Here is a 24,742-nt window from a genome sequence, read left to right on the forward strand (position 1 = left end):
TGTTAGGTTCGTTGTACAAATTGGAATCAATCTTCATTACCTGCGGGTGGCGACGCTTTTACCACTCCTGTATTTCAACACACAGAAGATGGCAGATTAGTTTACGTTGGCGGACGATACGTGCCAAAACTTGAAACGGTCACCGAAGGTTTTACATCATTGAAAATGATAACACGGTCGGATGGTTCGCCTGTTGTAAATTCATCTAACAAAACACCTACGCATCCTTATTTATGGGACGATATATCTTTAAATCGAACAGAAGGTACGGTACTATTACAGAAAATTGTATATGTATTTGAATAGTTTCCGGAACATCTAAGAATTTTTATGCAGGTGAAGAGGATAGTGCGATGCATAACGAGGAGGAATTATTGGCGATTCTGCACGAAACTGGATTACGTACAACGGTTATTGTCAAATTTAAAGGAGACGTCGATATTATGTTAAGCCCCATGGTTCTAGAGTCGCTTCAGCGTTTCATCGATAGTATTATACCCACTTTAGCTAGTTTACATCCATTAACGATCTTAAATCATCTTCACAATGAATGCATAAGCAAGGTGGAGGATGCAAATATTTTAAAACAAGATCAGAGCCTATCATATTGGAGTCAAGTTCAAACCAGTTCGAAACGATCGACGGCAGAAAGAAATCTTAAAAATGGTCAAGGTGATGACAAATGTTAGTTTTTACGATACATTATGCTACATCATTTAGGGACATTAGTGTATGTGTGTGCGCGTATATTTATACATTTTTTTATTTTTATCAACAGGTAAGATAGCGTTACAAACGAATGTTTATGAAGAAAGTATTACGACGCAAATACAAGGCAGTATTATTTTACCGAAGGTATAATATTGTTGTAAAATGCATTAATAATAACGATTTGCTACGATTTATTTATATTTCAACTTTATTTATTTTTAGTTGAACTTGACATTGTTACAAGCATCCGTTGTCGAAGAGATTATATCGTTCTCCGCGTTAGAAAATATCCGCGACCTGACGTGCGTGTCATTATTTGCGATTTGTCTCGACGACGTTACCGCTAGATTCTACTTGGGGAAACAAGCTCGAGAGGTCGTTCAAATGTTCCATAAACCAGCTGCATTACCGAATCAGAAGAAGGTGAACAAGATCAGCAAAGCGTTTTTACCTGGACATCAAACTACCGCAGTAGTAGCTGACGTAGGAGGAGAAACGGTTTACATAGAAACTTCGGAGAAACAACAGGAAGAGATTATAGTTACCTTAAATATCGGTATAAATAAATAAATAAATGCAGGGTGAAATGCATTGAAAGTAAATGGTTATTATTTTTCAACAAGTAGGTCGAACAAAATAAATGAAAGCCATTTTGTAGAGAAAATTTTTCAATTTTATTACCGTAAGTATGAAAAAATATAATATTTTAATAAATTAAATACATATAAAAAAGAGGCAAAAATTTGCTTGCCAATATGAATATGTATTTTCAAAATGTTGTCTATCAGAATTATCATAAAACTACAACCGTTTTCGAAGACTGAAATACAAATAAAAAAATAAACTTTATTTTTATTTATTTAAAAATTTTTTCTATTTTTAAAATTTTTTATTTATTTTTATTTATCTTTATTTTATTTATTTATTTTTTTTGAAAAATAAATAAAATTTCAGATAACCATAATGTGTGGGGATTTCACGCGTATTTCAAGCAAGAGGAGGGTGGTAAAAACTATAAAAAACATTTTGAAATATAGTTACTTTAAACTTTTTTAGATGTTTACTTATTTTTTATATTTATTATGAAATTGACGATATGCTTCAGTATAGATTTTGCGTCTATTATAGAAGCATTGGATGAGAACACATTTCTGTCTTGTACAATGGCTCAAATAAAATGGATAAGTCTCAAGACAGGTACCGGATCTTAAATTAAATGATCGCCGATATCAAGAAATGGAAACCGTTTACTTTCAATACAATAGTCATCCTGTATATATATGAGAGTTTTATATACATATATGTATATACATTATGTAATATAAATTTTTTTCTTTGATAGGCAAAGCCCATTCTCAATTAAGAAGACTAAGAAACGAATCTTCGATATTGAAGGACGCGGTCATAACTGCTATACCTGCGCATTATTCGAAAGTATTGTTCACATGCACGAGAATGACGTCGCCGTTAAAGTGTGTCGATTATTATTTACATCACGCGATGGATGATAAGGAGAAGCTAAATGTATATGCAGTTCTCTTCCTGAATATTATCTTCAATAAGATGTAAAGACAGATGAGACATAATCTATTACACATATTTTAGAAACAGTCTGGACCACCACAAGCCACCGAAGAATTTACCATGGGGTGCGGAGAGGATAGATTGGGATTTATTATGTTCGAGTGCGGTTTAGAGGGGATTAAATTGAAGGTAGTGAAGAGATCTCAATTTGAGAAGAACGAGAACGGTGACAATAACAAAAAGAACGAAGCTGAAATATTTTGTACGGATAGCATTAAGAGTCAAGAGGAATTGGACAATAATATAGCTGGTAAACAAGCTATATTCAATTACAATGTAGTATTGATATATAAATATCATATAGTAATATAGTATTAATAATATAGTATAATATAGTAATATAGTATTACTATAGTATATATAATATATAATATAATATTGATATGCAAAATTATTACTCATTTATTTTATTTATTTTTTCACATTTACTTTTAGCATTTTCAGGGACTACCACAGAGGCAGAAACAAAGCCTGCAAATGTATCCGCCAGCACTCAGATGAACATGAGCGCTACGTGTAACAGTCTCACGTCCAAGGTAGCGAACGGCAATACTGTGTCATGTGTTATTGAGCTGAAAACGGTATGGTTTAACTTTGCCGCGCCTCCACGTACTCCAATAACGAGGAAGATCGATTATACGAGATTGGATTGGAATTTGCTTAGTACGGCATCGCCGGCGATAAATGCATGGATGAATCCCAGTAATAAATTTGCAATTAGGATCGTTCATATGTTTAGAACGATGTATCGTAGATCCACTGCGATTGTTGCTTGCCTCATGGCAGAAGCATTGGACGTGCAAGGATTACATATGCCTATGAAGGTATATAATGTATTATGACATTGTATATAATAATAATATATAATAAAAATTATATATAATAAAGTATATTATATTATATTATATATGTATAATACAATATATTATATATATTATTATATATATTATAAGAATATTGTATGTGTGTGTGGTTTTGCCACATTGAGATTTTTGTTAATTTTCTAACGTTTTTCACAGAGTCGTTACGGCAGATTGACACCATTGGCCAAAACGTTGCAGGAAGATCCATCTTGTCAATTATGTACTATATTACAAAATTACGTTTTATTGTCCGAAATCGCAAATATTGAAGCTAACTTGAAAGAATCCGATCTGCCGCTTCTTTCGACACTTCGACAGGTAATAATTTTAAAGACAATTGACACATAAATTCTTCTTTGTAAAATATAAATATTTATGTTCTGCGTGCAGTATAAATTTTATATCATAACTTTATATTATTTTTAATAGGGTGTCATTGTATTGAGCAGACAGTGGAAGAATGTACTTTATACACCATTATTGTTGGAGCATAATTACAAAACCAAACATGTTAAACCATTGAATGTTACATTTGCTGTGTCAGATCCAGATGAGGTAAGATATATAATACACAGATAAATTAATAAGCATTCAGTGCTTGATAATTAATTAGTGATGTTTGATGGTTGGTTAAATTTTCAAAAATGTTGAAAAAATACTAGGTAATTATTTATTTTGTGTATGAAATCCCCAGATGTCCTAGATTTCAAGATTTGACTAATCTCCAAAAATTTTCAGTTTATTGAAAGGGTAACAAATATGATTTACAAAAGTATTCGAAATGTTCAAACTGATGAGTGAAAAGTTTGATAGACACAGGTTATATACCTATAAAATAATTTAAATTATATATATACAGGGTAGGCCATTTTAATCGATCCAGTCGAATATTTCAAAAACCAAGCCCGGGATAGAAAAATATTTTAGGCAAAAGTTGTTTGGTTTCGAGAGGGCCATAAGATGGTACCATTGGTCTGACCTTGAAGAATCATTTGGAGATCACATGAAGGTCACCTCAATTTTTTTAAATGGCACCCCGTATTTTTTGTTACATATTCTTGTAACTGACCTTGAGAGCTTTCCAAAACACTATAATCAAATGTTTTTTTATTAAGTATTTTTCGAATTATAAGGCTTCAAAGTTGCAGTATTTTGACATAAAATACAAGATATTTCGTAAAATATTAATTTTTCGATTATCTTACCTTAATACTTTTATGCAGAGAAAAATGAGACGAATCAATTGGGTAAAGAAAACACATAGTTATCTTTAAGAAAAAATCTGAATTTGCAGTTAGAACTAGCAGTTACATATTTTTACTTTAACATAATTATATGTTTTAATTACGCCAATTGATTTGTCTCATTATTTTGTTCATAAAAGTATTAGGTTAAGATAATAAAAAAAAGGAATATTTTACGATATATCTTGTATTTTATGTCAAAATATTGCAACTTTGAAGCCTTATAATTCGAAAAATACTCAATGAAAAAACATTTGATTCTAGTGTTTTGGAAAGCTCTCGAGGTCAGCTACAAGAATATGTAACAAAAAATAGAGGGTGCCATTTAAAAAAATTGAGGTGACCTTCACGTGACCTTCAAATGACTCTTCAAGGTCAGACCAATGGTATTATCTTATGGCCCTCTCGAAACCAAACAAGTTTTGCCTGAAATATTTTTCTATCCCCATTAGTTTTCGAGATGTGTCACTGGAGGAATTAAAATGGGACACCCTGTATATATATATATTTAGGTTTATGTTTATGTTTATATAGTTTATATCTCTTCTTGTTTCATCTTTTCGATATTTAAAATCTTGAAGAGTCATTAATAAGAAAAACATAATTTGCTAGTAACTTTTTTTTTCAGCAAGTAAATAAGACAAAAGTGGAGGAAGAAATCGATTTGAAAAGGAGTAAGAATTTTTCAGTAAAAAATATTTTTACAGAATTTATGCATTACGCAACATATATAACAAACGTTTATATATATTTTTTCTTTCTTAAAAATATAAACTAAACGCTTTAAAATTCTTCTTGTGTGCAAAATTGTTATTAAATCTTTTTTAACAAGGAAACATATGAAAGTATCTTTCTCTTACTTTTGTGAGTTTGAGATATGTTATAAAGAAATATATTATAGTACTCAAAATAAGAGATATATATATTTTTAGGATAATTACACATATTTAGAAGTTGAAACAATTCTTAAAAATAACTTAAAATATATATATAATTTTGATCAAATATCTGATCGAAATCATGAGATATATAAAAAAAATTTCAGATAAATATTAAATGTTCTTAAATTTTTGTTTTTATAAGGCATTCAAAATTTGCAAAATTATTAATTGCGAATAGGGATGTATTTTAAGGAATATCACATTTTCGAAGAATCTATGCACATAACATTAAAAGCGATAAAATTTTTGTTTGAAACATTTTTCTATATATTTTATGACTTAGATAATATGTATTTGTTCAAAATTACATATATCGAGTTATTTTTTCGAAAGATTGTTTTAACTTTAAATATGAGAAAGCATTCTTATTAAAAAAAAATAGCTATTCTTTGTATTTTTAATTATTCAAAAAAAAATCAGAAAAGGAAATTATGTTTTCTTGTAAGAATTGTGTCATATGTATGCTTTTCACAATTTGTAACGTATGTTTAATTTTTTGTCTTATTTTTATCTTATTTTTGTCTATTTTAATATCTATTACATATTTATCACTACTTACATATTAATCAGGTGTACACGTGCGGCTCTGGTTGGAGGATATAAATGTCGCTAATAAATAGTTACATGTGGAATAGCTTGAAATTTTTTTTATTATTATAAAGTATTTATATATATATATATATGTGTATGTATATATAAATTATTTAACTGTAACACTACTTTTGCTATACATATTTTTTGCTATATCACAAGATAAGGTTTAAAGCGTTTTCTTTTCAATTTAATTAAACATTACAATTACAGAAAAGTCGAAAAAGAAAGTTTGACGATTACACGTTTAATGCAGCAAACTATATTACTCTTTATAAAACTGTCTTTAAAAAAATTTGGCTTTGAAAAAATATTAAAAGAAATTTTTTTGAGTGTTGGTTTTTTGCTTGATGCTTGTAGGAGAATCTATTAACCGATGGAGAGGGTAGTGCAGGAGATATTGATGATCAGGAAGTCACAGATGAATGTGCTATGCTTATCCACACGGACCATTTGCATAAACATGCACATATCAAAGGCGGACAAGATAAAACATCAGGTATTCAAATCATAGCAACCATTAATATCACTAATAACATTATAAATAACATTAATAACATTATCTACAGACAATACGGCAGAGTGTTTAAAAAGAAAGATTTTCTTTTTTAATAATTTAAATATTAATATTTTTATGTATATAAAAAATATATATAATAATTTTTTAGAGAGCACAATTACTTTTGCTTAAATATTATTTATCACGTATATACACATAATCATAATTTTAACAAATTATATATATTAAATTATATATATAATAAAATACATTTCACTTGTAGGGACTTTATATCGAAAGATTTTATAGTTAAAGAAGATATATATTATATAAAATAATTATAATAAAGATTTTTTTAGCTTGGAAATATTTAAATGATCTCAGCCTCTTATATTTTTATACACATTTTTTATGCACTTTGATTGAGAAAGAAATAGTTACACTCCATGCCAAGATTGTCATTAATTTATCCAACAGAAATCACTTTATGTGCTTTTTTTCACGAAGCTTGACATCCTATGTGCATATAAATGCTTGTATATGTTCTTGCTTGAGCGTCTCTTTTTCTAATTTTTTTAGTAGCTCTTGTGTAATCTATCCTGTTAATTAACAAACTCTATTCCCTTATATAAATGCTTCGGTTTCGTCCGGTAACGTGACTAGGTATATGTGGTGGCGATGGTTTGACCGTTCCTGTAAGTTCTCCTCGCGGGAAAGATACGACTCCTTTAGCAACACCGGTTCCAGGTCCGGATTCATATTCCTCTCCCTCTCCGCCTGTAGCTGTTACAAAGAGAGGAAAAACGTTGCAACAGACGCAAGTACCTGCTAGTGCTCGTGCGAGTATCGTTTTCCCCTTACTTACCAGCAGTGGACTATTCGGTCAAACACGAGAAGCGAATAATATAAGTAAGTCGAGAGAGAATTGTTTAATTGTCTTTATAATTAGTAATTAACATTAAGTCAATTTTTCTTCTGATAAATTGACTTGTTTGAAGTAGTAATTGAGTAAATAACAATTAAACTATGTGTTATGTGTGCGTGTGTATGATTTCTTTTAAATACAATTCATTTTATCATGGAAAAATTTAAGGATACTCACTACTTTTATATATATATATATATATATATATTTTTACTAATGTTCCTGAAATAGAGATTCTCTTTGGAAAAGCTTGAGAATTTCTATCATTGCTACATCATTGCTACATCATTATTTATCGCTTGTAGTTAATCGTTTAATTATTATTAGTAATAATATATTTTTAAAGTATTATTTATTGTAATTATTAAATTACTCTTATATCAGGCTATGGGACATTGAGAGAAGAGAAGACTCCACAAATTCATATCTCGCATTCACATCAACTTGGCTCCAACCCTAGCATTTATTCTGGAGGCATAGGTCATGGTAGTCAACATAGCACTGGAAGCCTAGAACAAGTAACATCTCCCACAAATCATTCTACCAAACCTATAAATACAGGAGAAGATTTGTACAGCTGGATGGCAAAGCAACAAGAATTTATAAAAGATAATGACAAAGGAAATTTAAAAGGAAATTGGGTAAGTTTAGTGAATATATTATTATACTAGTTTAGTGTATATATTATTATATTATATAGTCGCATACTATACATATACGACTGTTACATTATACTATACATATAGTACATATTATTTTATACTATATAGTTATATTTATACTGTACATATGTACTATGTAGTACACTATATATACTATATAGTACGCTATAGTATAGTATATTATTACATACTATAGCATACTATATATCATTATACTATATAGTCTTCCTATTAAAATACATATGTAGGATATGTAAAAGGTATATGTTGTAGAGATGTAAAGATTTACATATGTATATTGAAAAATTATATATTTACTTTCATGTTTCTTTCCTTGCTTATATAGGTCTTTCGTACAGAGCAAAAGCCTATGAAGGTATATTTAACAAATTTTGCGTTGTTTGTTATTCTATAATATGAAAGGTTGCTTTAATCTGAAATTAAAATGAAAAGATTTTTATTTTATTTTATTTTTTTTTGCAGGACTCGAAAATCAACACCATGACTACCGATGACACCGAAGATTCAGATATACAGAGTGGCGCTTTTCTATATCCAATGAAAGATTCTCTTCGATTATTAGACGCCCATCTAATATTTGAGCCACTTTTGTCGTCTTTGTCCGTTATGCCACAACAGATGTTATCAGTTATTGGATCAGGAAATGTAAATAACATGTCTTCTTTAGATTCGTTAGGCTCAAATTTGTCTCTTGTAGGCAGTATGGACACAATGCGTATTGATATAGTAGTGAGCGAATTTGGAAAGGTTACAGACAAAAAGAAAAGTAAGCTTATCAAATTATTAAATTGTAGATATAGAGATATAAGTATCTATAAAACAATATATGTATATTTAGTGTATATATATATATATATATATATATATATATATATATAAATATTTTTTTAAATTTCATATAGATAACAAGTATCAGCCGAGAAAAGGAAGTAATTCGAAATTTTATCTGGATATACCACCAGAGACGCCAGCGTTTCTATGCGAAAGAATTGGCGTAGACATCGATGTGAAAAAAATGGCCGATATGACGGTGGACGATATGATACAGAAGCAAAATGTTTTATACATATCAAGGGGTCAATTAAAGAAGCATACCAGCACGGTGGTTAATATTAGTCTAAATATCCGGTACATAAGTCAGCAAGTGAATATGCCTCTTCTCAGATTATTGCATCAAATAAGTAACATGTATCAGAACGTTAAGGAAACGCAAATGGAGTTGAAAGAACAACAGCCAGAAGGGAAACGAAGTGCTAATATAATCGTCAACGATACCACCGCGAAGAATGGTTCGTCTTCGAGTAAGTATATTTTTTTTACTTACACTAAAAGATAAAATTGAGTGTGTGATAAAAAATGTAATATTTGTAATAATTAAATTTGAAATAAAAAAATTATTATATTAATATTATATTAATATAATTATATTAATATGATTATATTAATATTAATATTAAATATATTAATATATTAATATTAACATTAATTTTAATTTTAATATAATTTTCAGCATCTGACCTGCAAGAACAGTTTCTTGTTGGCGGCAAAAAAATGGAAGCGCCACTGCTACGTAGTAGCTTTGCCGAGTCCAACCAGCCCAAGATATCACCAGGTACAACTGTGCAACGATCGCGCCCTCAGAGCTTTGCGCAAAAATTACGAAGCACCGGTAAAAGCGTGAAGGGATACATGAATTTGAGTGAGGGTGTCATTACACCTAATTTTGGAGCGAGTCCTAGCGGATCGAATTTAGATAAATGCACGGAAGTAACGTGTAAGGAGAGCGCGCACTTGACGCCACGATGTTGGAAAACTATATACTACCTTCTCGATCTGTACGCGACTCGTCCGGAGACTAAGACTATTACCCATCGATTTTCGATACCGGCGGATGCGGCAGAACATTCTAAGAGTGGCAAAAAGTACGAGATTTTGAACGAGACCAAGGATATTGATATCGAGAAAGGATTGAATGCGGAGAATAGTTCAACACCCGTTCCTCCATCGAGAGAATTGAGTATGTGTATAAAATTTTTCTTTTTAAGTTACCAAGGTATTTGCTCCCTAAAAAACCTGAAGTTCTTAGAGATTTCTGTTGTATCTGGAGAAATCATATTAGCATGGAATTTTATTAAGACTCAATTATTTTAAAAATTTGCTTTTGATAATTTTGCTCTTATGTCCTAACAGTCGGCAAGCCAAGTGGATTATATGTTTAAAAGATATTATAAATAATTATAATTATATATTATTTAGTATTAAATTAAATAAATTAAACTAAATTAAATATATATTATATCAATAAATATATATATATTATATATTATATAATTATATATATATATAATATTATATATTATAATTATATTAAATTATAATTATAATATATGTAATAAATTATATTATAATTATATATTACATATTTTATATAATATATATTACATCAATAAATATATATTTATTTCTGTTTATATGTTAAAAATTGACAAAATATTAAATATGCTGTACATATTCTTTATTATAATTTTTCATGATGAAAAGATGAGAATGTTATTGCAAAAAAATGTCTTATTCTTATGCAATTTTTTTCATTTGTAAATCTTAAATGACTCTGTTTTTCTTATAAGTGAAAAGCATTATAATCTAACTTATTTTAAATAGTTGCACGAAAAAATCATTAAAATATTTACTTTACCTGAAATTTTGAACAAAAATACCAAGGAATTACAAGATTTGAAATAGACACCTTGAATATGCTCTTTGTCTCTTTTCCAGTATTGATATGCTAACCGAATGTTATAATTGCAGATATTGTAACGGGTGAAAGAACGAGATTAATTATTTTTGGGGTCGCGCGAATCCATAGAACCAGATTATTAGCCACTCTAAGCGGCCTGAAGCTCGAAGCGGAGATCACCAGTTTGCACGCTAGTCTGACTTGCCGCAAGAAATCGCGACCCGTGAGTTTAGAATGCAGTATGACCGGACAAATCGGGAGGACTATGATCGTTTTGCTGGAGGGCGTTGCCCCGAATCAACAGACAGTCGTAAAAGTCACCGTTGGAAAATCTCAGGCTTTATATTCCAGCATTACGAGGCGTCAGAAGGACAAGAATAGCGGTCTCTTGACCGTCGGCGCTGTTAATATTGATATCCCGCAACATCCCGTAGCCTTGCACGGAATGATGACAAGAGGTAGCAAGCAACTGTCATCGACGCTACAGGTAGATATACATCAATCTTATCTAGTTTGTTCAACTTGTTTAAACAAATATATGTAAAAAAAGAAATATATAAATATATAAATGTATAAATTTATGTAGGAACTAAGAGTCACTCGAACATCGTCGAGAATGTCGCGGGGACAGCAACAGGATGACGTAGACGCCGCCCCAGGCAGTCCTCATCATTACGCGCCGGCTCCATCGATGGACATGGAAAAGGAAAAATCGCAGACGGTGTCTGGTCTTCTGGAGCCTATTGTCATGCAATTCCATATAATACTTCAAAGCCTGAGTATAACTGCAGCGCTGTTGCCGTCTCTCCAAGCGCAGTACAAGATGGACCAAGTGAATAGTTCCGGTATAACAGGTGGCAAGGCTAAATTTACCATAGATCTGCCCCATCATAATCTGAGTTTCACGACGAAGCTACAAGTGACGGAAGCGAATCTGCCATCCGAGGCTAGTATCGAATTACCTAAAGTACATGTTTCGGCTGAATACGTTCAAGACGGAAGCGGTAACTTGAACGATAGTAAACTAGCAGGTAAATAAATTGTGTTTTTCTTAATTTTAATAATATATTTAATAATAATATTTTTTAACTAAATTCCTGTTTCACAGACGGTGTCGTGTTGAGGCAAGGCAGCTACTTGAGTGCAACTGCAGATATTGGAGTATTTGAGCATTCCTTAACGACAGATCTCTTAAATCATTTAGTATTTGTACAAAAAGTATTTATGAAAGAAGTAAACGAGGTAGTGCAAAAGGTCTATGGAGGTGAAAAACCGGTGCCATTGTGGTTTGAAGAAGACGAATCGACCAACTCTACTTTGAAACGAATCTTATTCTCGTTGATTATACGTATTAAGGTAAGGAGAAAAATTTTTTATAGATTTTTTTATATTTGCTTCTTGGATTGGTAATTAAAATCGTGAACCTATTATTAATTTTAATTTGTAACAGTTTGTTTAAGTATTAAAAAACGTATACGTATATAGAAGAAGAGAAATTGTTGTTTTTTTTTTTTTTACAGAGAATCCAATTAACCGCAACAACCCCGACAAACTCGGCGGTACGTCTTGAAACCGGTGCGGTAGAATTTCAATTATCTAACAGAGTGCAAAATGTTTCTGGAGCTACTCAACCGAATCCCTACATGAAATTATTTGGCAAAGCTCAAGTTGACATTAACTTGAGCCTGGGACAATTGTTGAAAAATGTCTTGTTTGAGGAGGTGGAGCCTGAATTCCAACAGTTTGCTTTCTTCAATACCAGGGTGGGACTGCGAAATGCATTTCAGGAGGAGATGGCGCAAGGTCAAGACAAGGAAGTGGTTTTGATTACCCTTAAACGTCCTCTGATTTATATACAACCAATGGCCATCGATAAAGCTATACTCGTTTGGTTAAATTATAAAAATGCATATGAGTATTGGAACGAGAAGAGATCTAATTTAAATAAAGAGGTATTGACTGCCACTCAGCAAGTGTTTGAGAAGGTTCCATTCGGGCAACTGACAAGCCAGCTCAGCGCGCCTCATCTTGGAACATTGTTTTTGCAATTAACAGTCGACGATATGGGTATTTGTTTGCCACTTAATCCCTTACCGCCAAATAATTGGAGATTAAATAGAGGCCTTTACGACGGAGAATCGCGAGGAGCTGTTGTAGTGACGCTTGAAAACACAAGCATATCTGCATGTAGCAGTGGTAGTCTAGTTAGTAAAGGAAGGTATGTGTTTACACATATATGTCTGCAGTTCTTTATTCTTATAATAATAATATATATATTATATATTATAATATATAATACATAATATATTATATAATATATAATATAATAATATAATATATATAATAATATGTAATAATATAATATATAGAATTATATATATATATATATATATATATATGATCACACATATATTTGTTTTTGTTTTTTTTTATTTTAAATTACATTTTTTTGTCATTTGTAGATTTGTAGGATTATGTTTGAGATTTGCGGAGGACTTTGAAACTTCTTTGGACGATTGGAAGCCAGATATGACTGATAGCAATATAATGAATTTATGTGTTGTATCAGAAGGCACTTACGAAGTGTGTAGTAGAACTATCGCCCAGAAACAGGACAAATCTGGTATGTCATTTTTGTATTTTTTTTTTTCTTGTAAAATTGATATTTTAGAAGCATATATATTATTTTGCGAATAATTTCTTTTAGATAATGCTAAGTGGATCTTAAATGTTCAATGGCAAATGGAAGGAGTTGATATTCATCTTGATGTCAGTGTAGGACAACAATTGTCGGCTCTTGGACATACATTAACGATGTTAACTGGTTCTGAAGAGGAGGATGATATTCACGTTCCCGCAGATTATGATAGCGACGATGGAGATCAACCAGAAAATAGCACTAGCCAGGTTAAAAAAAAAGTATGGTTTAATTTATTTTTATTTTTTGCCATCTTTGCTCACGCAACTTTTGTATCATATACATATATTTAAAAGTAAGTAATGTGTAGTGAACAATTTCTATTTTATATGTCATAAAATAGAAATAAGTAAGTTTTATAAATTTAATTCCTTTTTTTTATTGTATTGCGAATATGTAAATTTTCATTTCAGTACATTAATTTTATACCCTGCATATTTATTGATAAAGTTTTTTGTTTATTAGATTTACGAAATGTGGCTATAAAATAACGGAATTGATCTTTTCCAATTTTTTTTGTTCGAGTGCTAATTATCAGTGAATGACTATTTTACAACTTCAAGTCACCAAATGTAATAATTTCATCGGCGATTACTTTATAGTCACACTTCATATATGTTTATTTATATCGCTACTCTACAATACAATGTGGTGTAATGTTGAAATATCTAAATTTAATAAGATTTTAAAAATATTTTTATACAAAATGACATGAAATAATTTAAATTACAATAACAAATTTGACTTTAAACGTTAATATATAGAGTAAACATATATAATAATTATTTTTTAATTATTTAAAAAGTATATATTTTTAAATAATAAAATATTGAAAATATATAAAAAGAGAAAATAAATGTAAAATAAGCATTTTAAAAATAATGATATATTTTTTAATAAATATAATTAGATTAAAAAAATTATTATTACACACACACACACACATTAAAAAAAATAAATCTCGAGTTTGCAATATCTCTAATAATCTTGTTATTTGAAGATCTCAAAATTACACTACAATGTGATATAATAATTAGAGTTTCTTAGAAAATTATTTGTAATTATAGGAAAGTATATTGATGAAAAAATCGAAAAATTGGACGGACAGTCTACCAGCATTCATTTTCGATCCTACACTTGATGCAAAAAAGAGATCGCAATTGATAGAGAAGGAAATGAACGAGCAAGCCAAAATTATAAACGATTTGCGATCATTGGGCGCCTCGCACGGAACAATCGAACAAGAAATGAAACGTCTACATGAATTAGAAGCAATGGTATTTAAAGATTTTAGAAGGTTTGTTGAAAAATAATTTTTTTCCTACATTTTTTATTTATTTTGCTTGTTTTACTTATATTTTGACTTTTAAAATATATTTTCCAGGGATATGATTCAAAAGTTAAGGAGGCAATCGGTTAAAGCTTCCGGTATCAAGGGCAAATTAGGTCTCGGTAATAAACCGAACACATATCGTTCTAGATCATTTATTGTACCTTCCCCTACGCCAGAACATCATTTAGAAAGCCCGGAAGATATTAATACGGAAATTAACTCAGCAAATTCAGCTAGTTATGAAAGCAGTCCTAGAAGTGGTCCTAGTCGGTATGCATTTTACATGTTACAATTAAATATCCTTGTTCTTTAAAGCACTTTCTAATTGAATTAAAAAAAGAAATAATAATAAGTTTTTACAAATTATAACTTTTCTCATATTTAATTAAAAATTATGTTATTAGATCAGCTTCCTTGCGTGTAAAAGGACTTGGTGGGCCACGAGTTACCTTTAGTGATACACATACAATGGGAAGGTATGTTCAAAGTCATATTAGTAATAAAAAAAGAAAAAAATAAAATAAGTATAAAATAAGTACCTACTTTTATCAGGCAATCATCCTTACCGAGCGCTAGTTCTGACCTGAGTTTACCGGAAGGGGAATTGGAATGGCCAGAGACTATCGAGATAGAAGGAGAACGAGTTGAATTGAGAAAAAAAAATAGAGATACCAGTTGCACGTCTAGTTATGACAGTATGGAGGGAAAGTATGTATTCTCAATAATTGCAAAATATGTGGCGTACATTAGTCTTATACAATTTCTTTTCAGTGCACCGTTGCTCGATTCATTTGGAAAGGAACAAGCTTCATCGACGTCGTCTCCATACATTACTTCTCAGAAAACTCAAGAACCAAATATAGACTTTGAACTCGATGTCAAAGTTTTAATTAATAGCGGGAAATGTGTATTACATACAAAAGATCCAGGAAGGGAAGACGAAATTAAATTGTAAATAAACATCACATTTTTTAATTCGATTTCTTAAAATAATATTTATATGTAATAAAAATAATAATATATATAATATAAATATATATATTATTATATTATTATAATATAAATATTATAATTTATATTATATATATATATATATATATATATATATATATATATATATATATATATATACATACATATATATATTATATAATATATAAATAATAATAATGTAATTTTTATATAACATAAATTCTCTTCTTTTCTTTTTTATAGTTTGAGTAGAATGAAGAAAGAAAGATCGTGTTCCGGTGGTATGTTCGAATTTCAATCTGGCAGTCCGAATAGCAGCAGAAAACATTTGAACAGTAAAGAGAAACCACCAACGACTAGCACATCTCGATTGAGATATTTGCAGCATACAAATGTGCCTTTGGTAGATTTAACAATTTTTCATATTCCCGGCTTAGATGTTAAGGTAAAAAATTTAAAATTTTTTTAATTTATTGAATTATCGATTTTTTCAATCTTTTAGATATAAAGATATTGTTTTTTTTTTTGCAGGTTCATTACGAATCCAAAACCCTTCCAGAGGAATCATTATCTCCCCGCGTATCCGCTGAAAATAGCCTGCTGAATCCAATTTCGATGACAGTCCTCAGAAAATCTAGCACTAAAAAAGCCAGTCTGTTCGCTTGGATGACTCTTCAAAGCATTCCAGAGGAAACTATCATTAGTCCTCATATCCTTGAATTTCTAGAGCAGACTCTAGAGCCAATTCCGAGCAAGAACAACTTCCAGAGTAACGCACAAACGAATGCTAGCTTTATACTGGAAAATACAGAGAATACATCGTGGGCTGCCACGGCCGCGAATAGCAATTACGTTTATGCCAGTTTCCCCGTTGACGTTATAGTATATTTTCATATGCAGCCATCTACGTTTAGGTAAAATAAAAATCGCGATTTAATGTATAAATATTTAAAAGAAAAAAAATTCACATTTGTTAATAAATAAACATAACAAATAAATAAATGATTAAATAATTAAATTAATTAATTAAATAAATAATAAATAAATAATTTTTGTTGCAGATTCTCGTGTTTGCCAGTTTCACGAGTAGAATGTATGCTGCAGTTACCATCCCTCGACATTGTGTTCTCGTCGAAACGGGCCGAGGAAGAGCTGATAGAATTTCGGGAATTTAAATCTCCAACAATGGGAAAGGAAACTGGCTCAGCTATCGGTGGATTATCTGTCACAGGTTGCTTAGCGGATTTTTCCGTTTATATATTTCATCCTTACGGTGGCGGAAAGAAGACAGGGCTGAAGGAAGCACAATGGTCGCCCTTGTCGGACAGCGAGAGAAAAGATTCATTGAGCATCAATGTTGAATTTGTAAAATTTCATTTATCGAGAAGCAGAAAACTGAATTTCCAAAGCGAACAACTCAAGAAGCTTTCGGATACTAGCCGTGCTGTCATACGATTTTCAAGTATGTCAGTTTATCTAGACAAACTTTCGCGCAACAACTTTTTCTGAACGTTAATAATTTTTTCAGCAATTATCGATATTGGATCTGCTTCGTTTAAATACGACATGCGTCGATTGACAGAAATTCTGGCTTTTCCAAAGGCATGGTACAGACGCAGCATAGTGAGACGTTTATTTCTGGGAGACTTAAGTTCAGGTACTGCGTATTCGGAAGGAGACGGAAGTCCTGCGGCGAATCAGGAAGAGGCGGTCATGGGTAGCTCATTGTTGAAACATTACGATAGACACACGTGCGATGCGTTATCAAAGAGCGCGCCTGAAAGAAGTCCTGTATTAAATAGAGAAAAATTAAAGTTAACTTTAGAGAACGATATGCCAAGGCCTGCACGATTAAAAGGTATTTACATTTAAAAAAAATTAATAAATTAAAAAAATAAAATTTAAAAGATTAATAAAACACTTATAAAAATGAATAAATAAGTATATTTATAATTATGTAACAGATATTGGGAGAGCATGGAGCTTTACCACGGACAAGCAAATATCGTCGGAAATTAAATTGAGAGAATCCGCGTGGGAGACATTGGTGTTATTTGCGGTGAATTTCACCCGCTTAAACGTGCATATGAATATGGGTAACGTGATGGGCAACGTCAGCTGGATGACAAAAGATTTCAGATCGGATGGTAGACTGTCTATTGGCAGCACAGGGCATAAAAATCTATACATAGGCATCGGTCTAGGAGGATCCAGTCTAGACGCAAAAGGTGGTATAGTCGGTGGGACAATCGAATTGAGTAGAATTGATACTTACAGTAAGTTTTTTCTAATAATATTAAGCTATGTACGTCAGGGTTGTGTCGTAGATTCCAAAACTACATTTATGTATAAATTGTTTACGTAGTCTACATGATATTTACATGTAACTTATGTAATTATTATAAATTAATATCAAAGAAAAACTAATTATAATAAAATAGTATATTAATTATATTAATATAATATTACATATATATATATATATATATATATATAATATATTAATTATATTATATATATTAATATTATAATATATATAATATTTATATAATAAAATAAATAATAAATTATTTACTTACTTTCTTAATACGAAGTCCAGTTCATGGAATCTTTTGTTGGTTTTTCATGGCATCATGAAATATTAAAATTGTGTCATTATGTCAATATAAGTGAAACATTTTTGATAAGCCATAGATGACATGTTATAGTTTATATTGCTTACGCATAGATGTAGATTATTATATTTTATTCATAAAAATTCCCAACTCTGATATATATTAATAAGTTATTATAGAATTTAAAATTTAATTTATTATTATATATTGTTTTTATGTATCTTATATAGTACACATTCGAGAAGAACCTGGAATAGAGCCTGATCATACAGTAGGATTGAAATTATTTGCATTAGAATTACGATTGGATTATATGGGAACAAGTGTGTTAATGTCTCGAGTGTCTTCGTTAGATGTTACTCTCAGAGATGAGTGGAAAATTAATCGTAGCAATAACGGTGATGCTTTCATGCCAACACGAAGGTATATCTATAAAAGTTAACTTTAATTAAATTAATTTTAATTTTTTAACTTAATTTTAAATTAATTAAATTATCCTTACAAATGTTGTTATATTGTCATATAACGTATAAGGTGTAAACGTATAAAAAAAGACATAAATGTTAATGTGTACAGGCCTGCTATCATTTTTATGCATGGTGATTTGGGTTGGGATCAATTACAAATCATGATCAGTAAGTCAACAACGGCCGATTTGCTGAAAATGTTTTACAAACTGGACGAGTTCTTTAGTCAGCAATTTAAGAGCAGCAAACGCGTATTTAGTTCGTTGCAACCGAAACATCAAAGGATAAATAATAGCAGTTTTAAGAAGAGGCAGCAGAAGAAAAGATCCGATGGTAAAAATCAAGCTATTGTAATCATTATTTAACTATCTTCACGATAAAGGTATATAATGTGAATTGAAATGATTATAGGGGGTCCGTGGAGCTTAAACCAGACTGCGATATCGGACGCTAGGCATCATAGGCATTGGCAAAGAGTATTAGCTCAAGTGGCTGGTCTTCAATTAGGCAGCTTAAGATTTTCCTTGCCGTCAACTGGTACTGTTCTCGGTGGCACGATGGAACTTCACGGTTCTAATATTAGCTTGGCATGTTTCCACGGAATTAATTTCAAAAGCAAGAGCTGGGCTTTATTCTCCCTGAAGGAGCCCTGTATAAGTTTCGCTACGGAAGCCCAAGAAATACCGAGTGTCGAAAGTAAATGAATATTAAATAATATTTTTAATAAAGCTTGTGCTTACTTTTAACATATTATATATTCTATATTAAATTTATTATTATATACTAAATTTTTATCTCTTTAGCGCCCAACACGTACGATGTTCACGTCGTACAAACATTGACCATCAGTCTAGGTCATCAGCAGGAACAACACGCAAGACATCATTCCATGGCAACTGTCTGTAGATTAAGTCGAAGTGTTTTGTTCCCACCACAATTTAAATCTTTACAAGAATGGTTTCATTATGCATTTGCTAGTAGTGAAATCGACGGTACGTATTAAATTCGTGTTTATTTTATTTTACTTTATTTTATTCTATTTTATTTTATTTTATTCTATTCTATTCTGTTCATCTCCTTTATTTTTGTATGACTTTGATGTACTACTCGTTTCTATTTGTCCTTTCCATTGTACAGCGGTAGACAGATTTCCGTGCGTCGAGAGGGACAAGATGGAAAGTACATTGGTGGATGGTAATAACGCGTCGCGTGGAAGAAGCACGTCCGCAACAACCGGCAAGTTGCAGGAACACTCACACACGCGAGAGGTGATATTTGCTTTGCCTTCGTTGCAGTTGCATTTGAAAACTGAACATTTACAAACCGCCAGAACGCCAGACGTTATAGGTACGTAAGTCAATTTTTCAAATAATTATTTAAATATGCATTTGTGTAATCTGTTACTTGTCCTTACATGTGAAACGATTGGTGTCAACAATAATTTCTTATGAGATACGAAAATAAGAGATAAACACACACACACGCACACGCACACAAAATGACATTACTTACAGTAATTTTATTTGAAAATGTAAATTAAATTAATGTGTATACTAATGAGTGTATGTATCGCGTTAGGTCTTTTTTTGTTAAATTGTTTTAAGCACAAATCATTTTTAATGTTATATATTCTTTTAATACGTGAATTATTCTGCAATTGGTCTTTTCATATATTTTTAGGACTTCCTAAGCATATTTTATACAGTAAGTATACAGAGAATGTGAAGTTTATTATATTTGGAATGGTAAGAGGTATTAGAAAAACCTGTGTTGACTTGCTTTTGTAGATGCTTAAATGAGATATTTATAAATCATAATATTATTTAACAAATAAAAATAAAATAAAATAAAAATCGAAAATAACGAACGAATTGAAGTTTACAGTTATAAGTAGCTTAAGCTATACTTGTGTTACAGTTGTTTGCACTGAATTATAAGTATACATTTAAGTAGAGAATAGAGAAAGGACGCACGCATTGTTGAAAAAAATGCCCATTTTTTTGGTTTTTTAAAGCGGTTTTTCCAAAAATTTATATTTTGATGCGTTTTGAATCTCACTTTGTTTATATTTTATATATATATATATATATATATATATATATATTTTTTTGTTGAACCCATTTCTAATGATTTAACTGGTTAAACTTCGAGAAAAATCCTTAAATTAATATTTATGAAATATAGTTATATTCTCATTGATTTTAATATTTAACAAATATGAAAAATTATTTTTTATTTAAAATATACGTGTACAAATATAAATAAAATGTTTTTGTAAAAAAATTGTTTTGCTCTGCAAAACAAAAACAAATACATATATATATATATATATATAGGTCAAAACGTATTGGAATATGGATTTTGGAGGCAAAAATTGACAATTTTTTAATATCATCCTTTGTAATTATTTGATATAATCGTCTGGCAATGTTGAAGTAAGCATGGGAAATTAGTTGTACTATTTAGATACATATATATAAAAGAGTTATAGAATATAATTCTCGAATAGTGTATAAAAATATTCACTTTTAATAATTGTCATTGAAAAAAAATGCTCTTATTATATCTTATTATTTCGATTTGCAGGTGAAAAACCGTTGGTCGAATGTAGTTTTATAACAGAATTTGAGGATCACATATTTGTTACCGTTGACGCCGAAGCCTTTTTCTTTTTACATGATCTCATTACGTCGTATGTGAAAGAAAAAGAGAGAGTGGTAAAGAAAATTTCAGGATTTTATTTGAAATAATTGATAAATCTCATTTGTCAGAGAAAGAATTAAACTTCTTAATTTCTATGAATTTTTTTTATATTACAGCACACAATGCAGAATATGGGTGCGAGGGCACACAGTCCTGAGCAGCAAGAAAGAAAAAATACGAGCGCTGGTACAGGGGCTAACGCGTCCGGCGTGGCCAGTGTCGCTTCAGAAGATGAGAAGAAACGCAAACAATTTGATCCGGCTGAAATGTTCATAAAAGATTGGCGATCGTACAGATGTAAAACGTGGCACTTGGAACCAACAGTAAGGTGAGTTGCCTTTTTATTAAATTAAGATTCCTCCTTTTTTTATCATAGCTAATGAGAATGTCTTTGTCAAGGCTACTCTCGTGGGCCGGCAAAAGTATAGAACCTTACGGCATCGATTATATCCTTCAAAAGCTGGGATTCTCTCATGCACGCACGACGATTCCAAAATGGATACAACGAGGATTTATGGATCCCTTAGATAAATTGCTTGCCGTTCTTATGTTAAGAATGGTATTAGCCGTTCGCGAAGAACCGTCGGACGAACAAAAGGAGCATAAAAGAGAAAAATAATACCAAATTGATTTTTTTCCTACGGCTTTGCAAAAGCATCAAATATATATAACGTGATCTCTTCCCTTATGGCACGTATTCAAATCATATAAATAATGATGCAATAACAGATTCGAGAAAATGACATAAAGATGCGATAAAAAAGTCTATGCATAAAATAACATCGAGCCTATGTATACATTTTTTTATTGTTTAAAATAGTTTATGTAGATTTTAAACACGATATTAATGATTGGAATAAATAAACAGAACCATAGTGGTTGATAATAATCGTTCTTCAAAAAGAACAACGTGAAACACATTTATAAAATTGACATATACGAGATGCTACGAAGTATTTTAGTATAGAAAATTGTAAATGTAATTATAATAAAACGTAAAATATATGAAACACTGTATATTGCTAATATATATATATATATATATATATATATATATATATATATATAGAGCATGTATAATTTTTGTTAATATATATTATATTCTTTAGTTTAATTAATTAAGAATGTATTATGTTATTTTGTATATCTTTATATAATTCTATACTTTTGGTCTGTTTAAAACATTATTTGTTTTCTTGTTTTACATGAGTTGTAAAATGTGTAATAATATATATATATTTATAATGTACGATAATGCAGGATATATTCTAAAATGTTCTATATACCAATAAGTATGTGAAAAATACGTATCCTTATTATCTCGAAGTGGGATAATGTATAAGCGGAATTATATAATAGATTGTAATATTAAATCACATATGTTGTTCATTATAAGTATGAATTTGTGAATTATATTTCATATTATAATACGAATTTTATATATACATATATACGTTTCTTATAAAGACTTAGACTGTAAAATGTTATCTGTGATTTTTCTATATTTATTTTATACATATTGTGTATACACTATTCTCGCTACGATTTATTTGTTTAAAAACCTCGCTTAAAAGAGTTGTTTGATATGATTTATATGTATAAATAGATTTCTATATATTTTCCTTTTACGATCATTATCGACCATGAAAGAGTTCTAGGAAGAGCAACTTGTTAACTTAAATAATGTAAAAAGTTTTATATTGATGTACGTGTACATATAAATATGTAAAAAGTAGTTGAAGTAATTAAATCTATCCAGCACCGTCGCACGAATATATTCTTGAGGATATATGTGTAAAAATATTTACTTTGTAAAGATTTCGATGAGACCGCACGATCGTTCCAAGCGCAGAAATATGTATGCATATTTTGTCTAATACACACACACACACACGCGCGCACACACACACACACAGGCGCGCGCGCGCGCGCGAACACACACGCACACACACACAGTTCACAGAATATATCTAGTATATCATCAAATGTATCCAGGAATTCACAAACATTTAAATATGAACTTTTTGTTGCTTTATCAACAATAATGTACTGAATATGTATTTGCTGATGCTGGAATAAATGTGCATTTATATATATATGTGTATATATACATATATATATATATATATATATATATATATATATATATTAGATATATCTATTTGAAATTATTTTTATAGCTATCCTATACATATATATTCAATAATTCAAATATAATGTTATAAACTACTATCTCAAGATTGAAATTATTCCACTGGATAAGAATACATGATTCAGAAGGCATTTTTTTATTACAAAAGAATCTTTTAAATGTGTGTTACAATTTAATATTAAAAGTTTCTTCAAGGAAGCAACTTCAAAATTTCAAATGATATCCCATAAAAAATATATTAATATATAGTATAATAATATATAATATATATATTAATATAATATCAGATTCTGCATCAAAAACCAAACAGTTATTTGAAATATTTTTTTTCTACAATTACAGGATCCAAAGTTATAAGTTAAAAGTAGAAATTCGTTGTATATAAGATATTAATTAAGTTATAAATTTAAAAATTAAATTGTTTTTCTTATCAAAATTATTTTATTAAATGCTCAAAGAGTATCCATTAATTTTTAAACATTAATCGTTTAACAATAAATTTAAAAGGAAACTTAAATATTTGCAGATAGTGTTTTTAAACAATTCGTTTGTTGTATATTTAAATAATTTAAAATAATAATTTAAAAAGTTTTCAGATTTTAAATGAAAAAAGCTATTTTAATAAAATTTTCCTTTATCAAACTATATACATATATGAATCTAATTTATTTGTTTTTAGGTATAGAAGGTAAATTCTCGAATAATTTAATTTATTATGTATCAATTATTTACGTATTATTATTTCAATGCATATTTAATAATACATATAAGTACGAGACAAAAATTCCGCAACGACGAAATTATCTCAGAAAGCATTGATTTATAATAAAAATGTTTTAAAAATAGTAAGGCTTAAAAAATCTATTAGCTGATGGTGATATCAATTATAATTCTGTCAAATAAAATAATAAATGATAAAATCATTATATGATATAAATCATGTAAAAGAAACAGGATATAATTATGAATATAAATTTATTACTCGCAGAAAAAATGTGCGCAAAAGAGTAGAGCTTAAAAATAT

General features: G+C 29.9%; 1 protein-coding gene across 11 annotated transcripts in view; it reads left to right on the forward strand.

The window, feature by feature from the left end:
• Tweek (transmembrane protein KIAA1109 homolog tweek) overlaps positions 1-22,580 on the forward strand; it is a 30,316-nt gene extending 7,736 nt beyond the window's left edge. For 2 of the 11 annotated variants that reach the window (XM_072901658.1, XM_072901659.1), the window contains exons 11-51: positions 7-265; positions 337-684; positions 779-855; positions 934-1,267; positions 2,054-2,235; positions 2,317-2,545; positions 2,731-3,119; positions 3,315-3,476; positions 3,588-3,713; positions 6,295-6,433; positions 7,097-7,342; positions 7,743-7,999; positions 8,367-8,396; positions 8,504-8,807; positions 8,944-9,342; positions 9,552-10,058; positions 10,850-11,265; positions 11,365-11,809; positions 11,887-12,134; positions 12,299-12,996; positions 13,241-13,401; positions 13,486-13,697; positions 14,544-14,773; positions 14,861-15,079; positions 15,214-15,285; positions 15,362-15,517; positions 15,581-15,760; positions 16,025-16,226; positions 16,313-16,695; positions 16,843-17,243; positions 17,310-17,639; positions 17,746-18,057; positions 18,627-18,819; positions 18,973-19,196; positions 19,275-19,559; positions 19,667-19,855; positions 20,001-20,210; positions 20,544-20,567; positions 21,450-21,580; positions 21,683-21,894; positions 21,966-22,580. In XM_072901658.1, the coding sequence (XP_072757759.1) occupies positions 7-265; positions 337-684; positions 779-855; positions 934-1,267; positions 2,054-2,235; positions 2,317-2,545; positions 2,731-3,119; positions 3,315-3,476; positions 3,588-3,713; positions 6,295-6,433; positions 7,097-7,342; positions 7,743-7,999; positions 8,367-8,396; positions 8,504-8,807; positions 8,944-9,342; positions 9,552-10,058; positions 10,850-11,265; positions 11,365-11,809; positions 11,887-12,134; positions 12,299-12,996; positions 13,241-13,401; positions 13,486-13,697; positions 14,544-14,773; positions 14,861-15,079; positions 15,214-15,285; positions 15,362-15,517; positions 15,581-15,760; positions 16,025-16,226; positions 16,313-16,695; positions 16,843-17,243; positions 17,310-17,639; positions 17,746-18,057; positions 18,627-18,819; positions 18,973-19,196; positions 19,275-19,559; positions 19,667-19,855; positions 20,001-20,210; positions 20,544-20,567; positions 21,450-21,580; positions 21,683-21,894; positions 21,966-22,185 (10,341 nt within the window). In that variant the 3' untranslated portion in view covers positions 22,186-22,580. The remainder of the gene's footprint in view (positions 1-6; positions 266-336; positions 685-778; positions 856-933; positions 1,268-2,053; positions 2,236-2,316; positions 2,546-2,730; positions 3,120-3,314; positions 3,477-3,587; positions 3,714-6,294; positions 6,434-7,096; positions 7,343-7,742; positions 8,000-8,366; positions 8,397-8,503; positions 8,808-8,943; positions 9,343-9,551; positions 10,059-10,849; positions 11,266-11,364; positions 11,810-11,886; positions 12,135-12,298; positions 12,997-13,240; positions 13,402-13,485; positions 13,698-14,543; positions 14,774-14,860; positions 15,080-15,213; positions 15,286-15,361; positions 15,518-15,580; positions 15,761-16,024; positions 16,227-16,312; positions 16,696-16,842; positions 17,244-17,309; positions 17,640-17,745; positions 18,058-18,626; positions 18,820-18,972; positions 19,197-19,274; positions 19,560-19,666; positions 19,856-20,000; positions 20,211-20,543; positions 20,568-21,449; positions 21,581-21,682; positions 21,895-21,965) is intronic. The other 9 variants (XM_072901660.1, XM_072901662.1, XM_072901661.1 and 6 more) reach the window with 8 other exon arrangements.
• The last annotated feature ends 2,162 nt before the right edge of the window (positions 22,581-24,742 follow it).

The sequence above is a fragment of the Anoplolepis gracilipes genome, chromosome 11 (assembly GCF_047496725.1).
Source record: "Anoplolepis gracilipes chromosome 11, ASM4749672v1, whole genome shotgun sequence".
NCBI classification, from domain to species: Eukaryota; Metazoa; Arthropoda; class Insecta; order Hymenoptera; family Formicidae; genus Anoplolepis; species Anoplolepis gracilipes.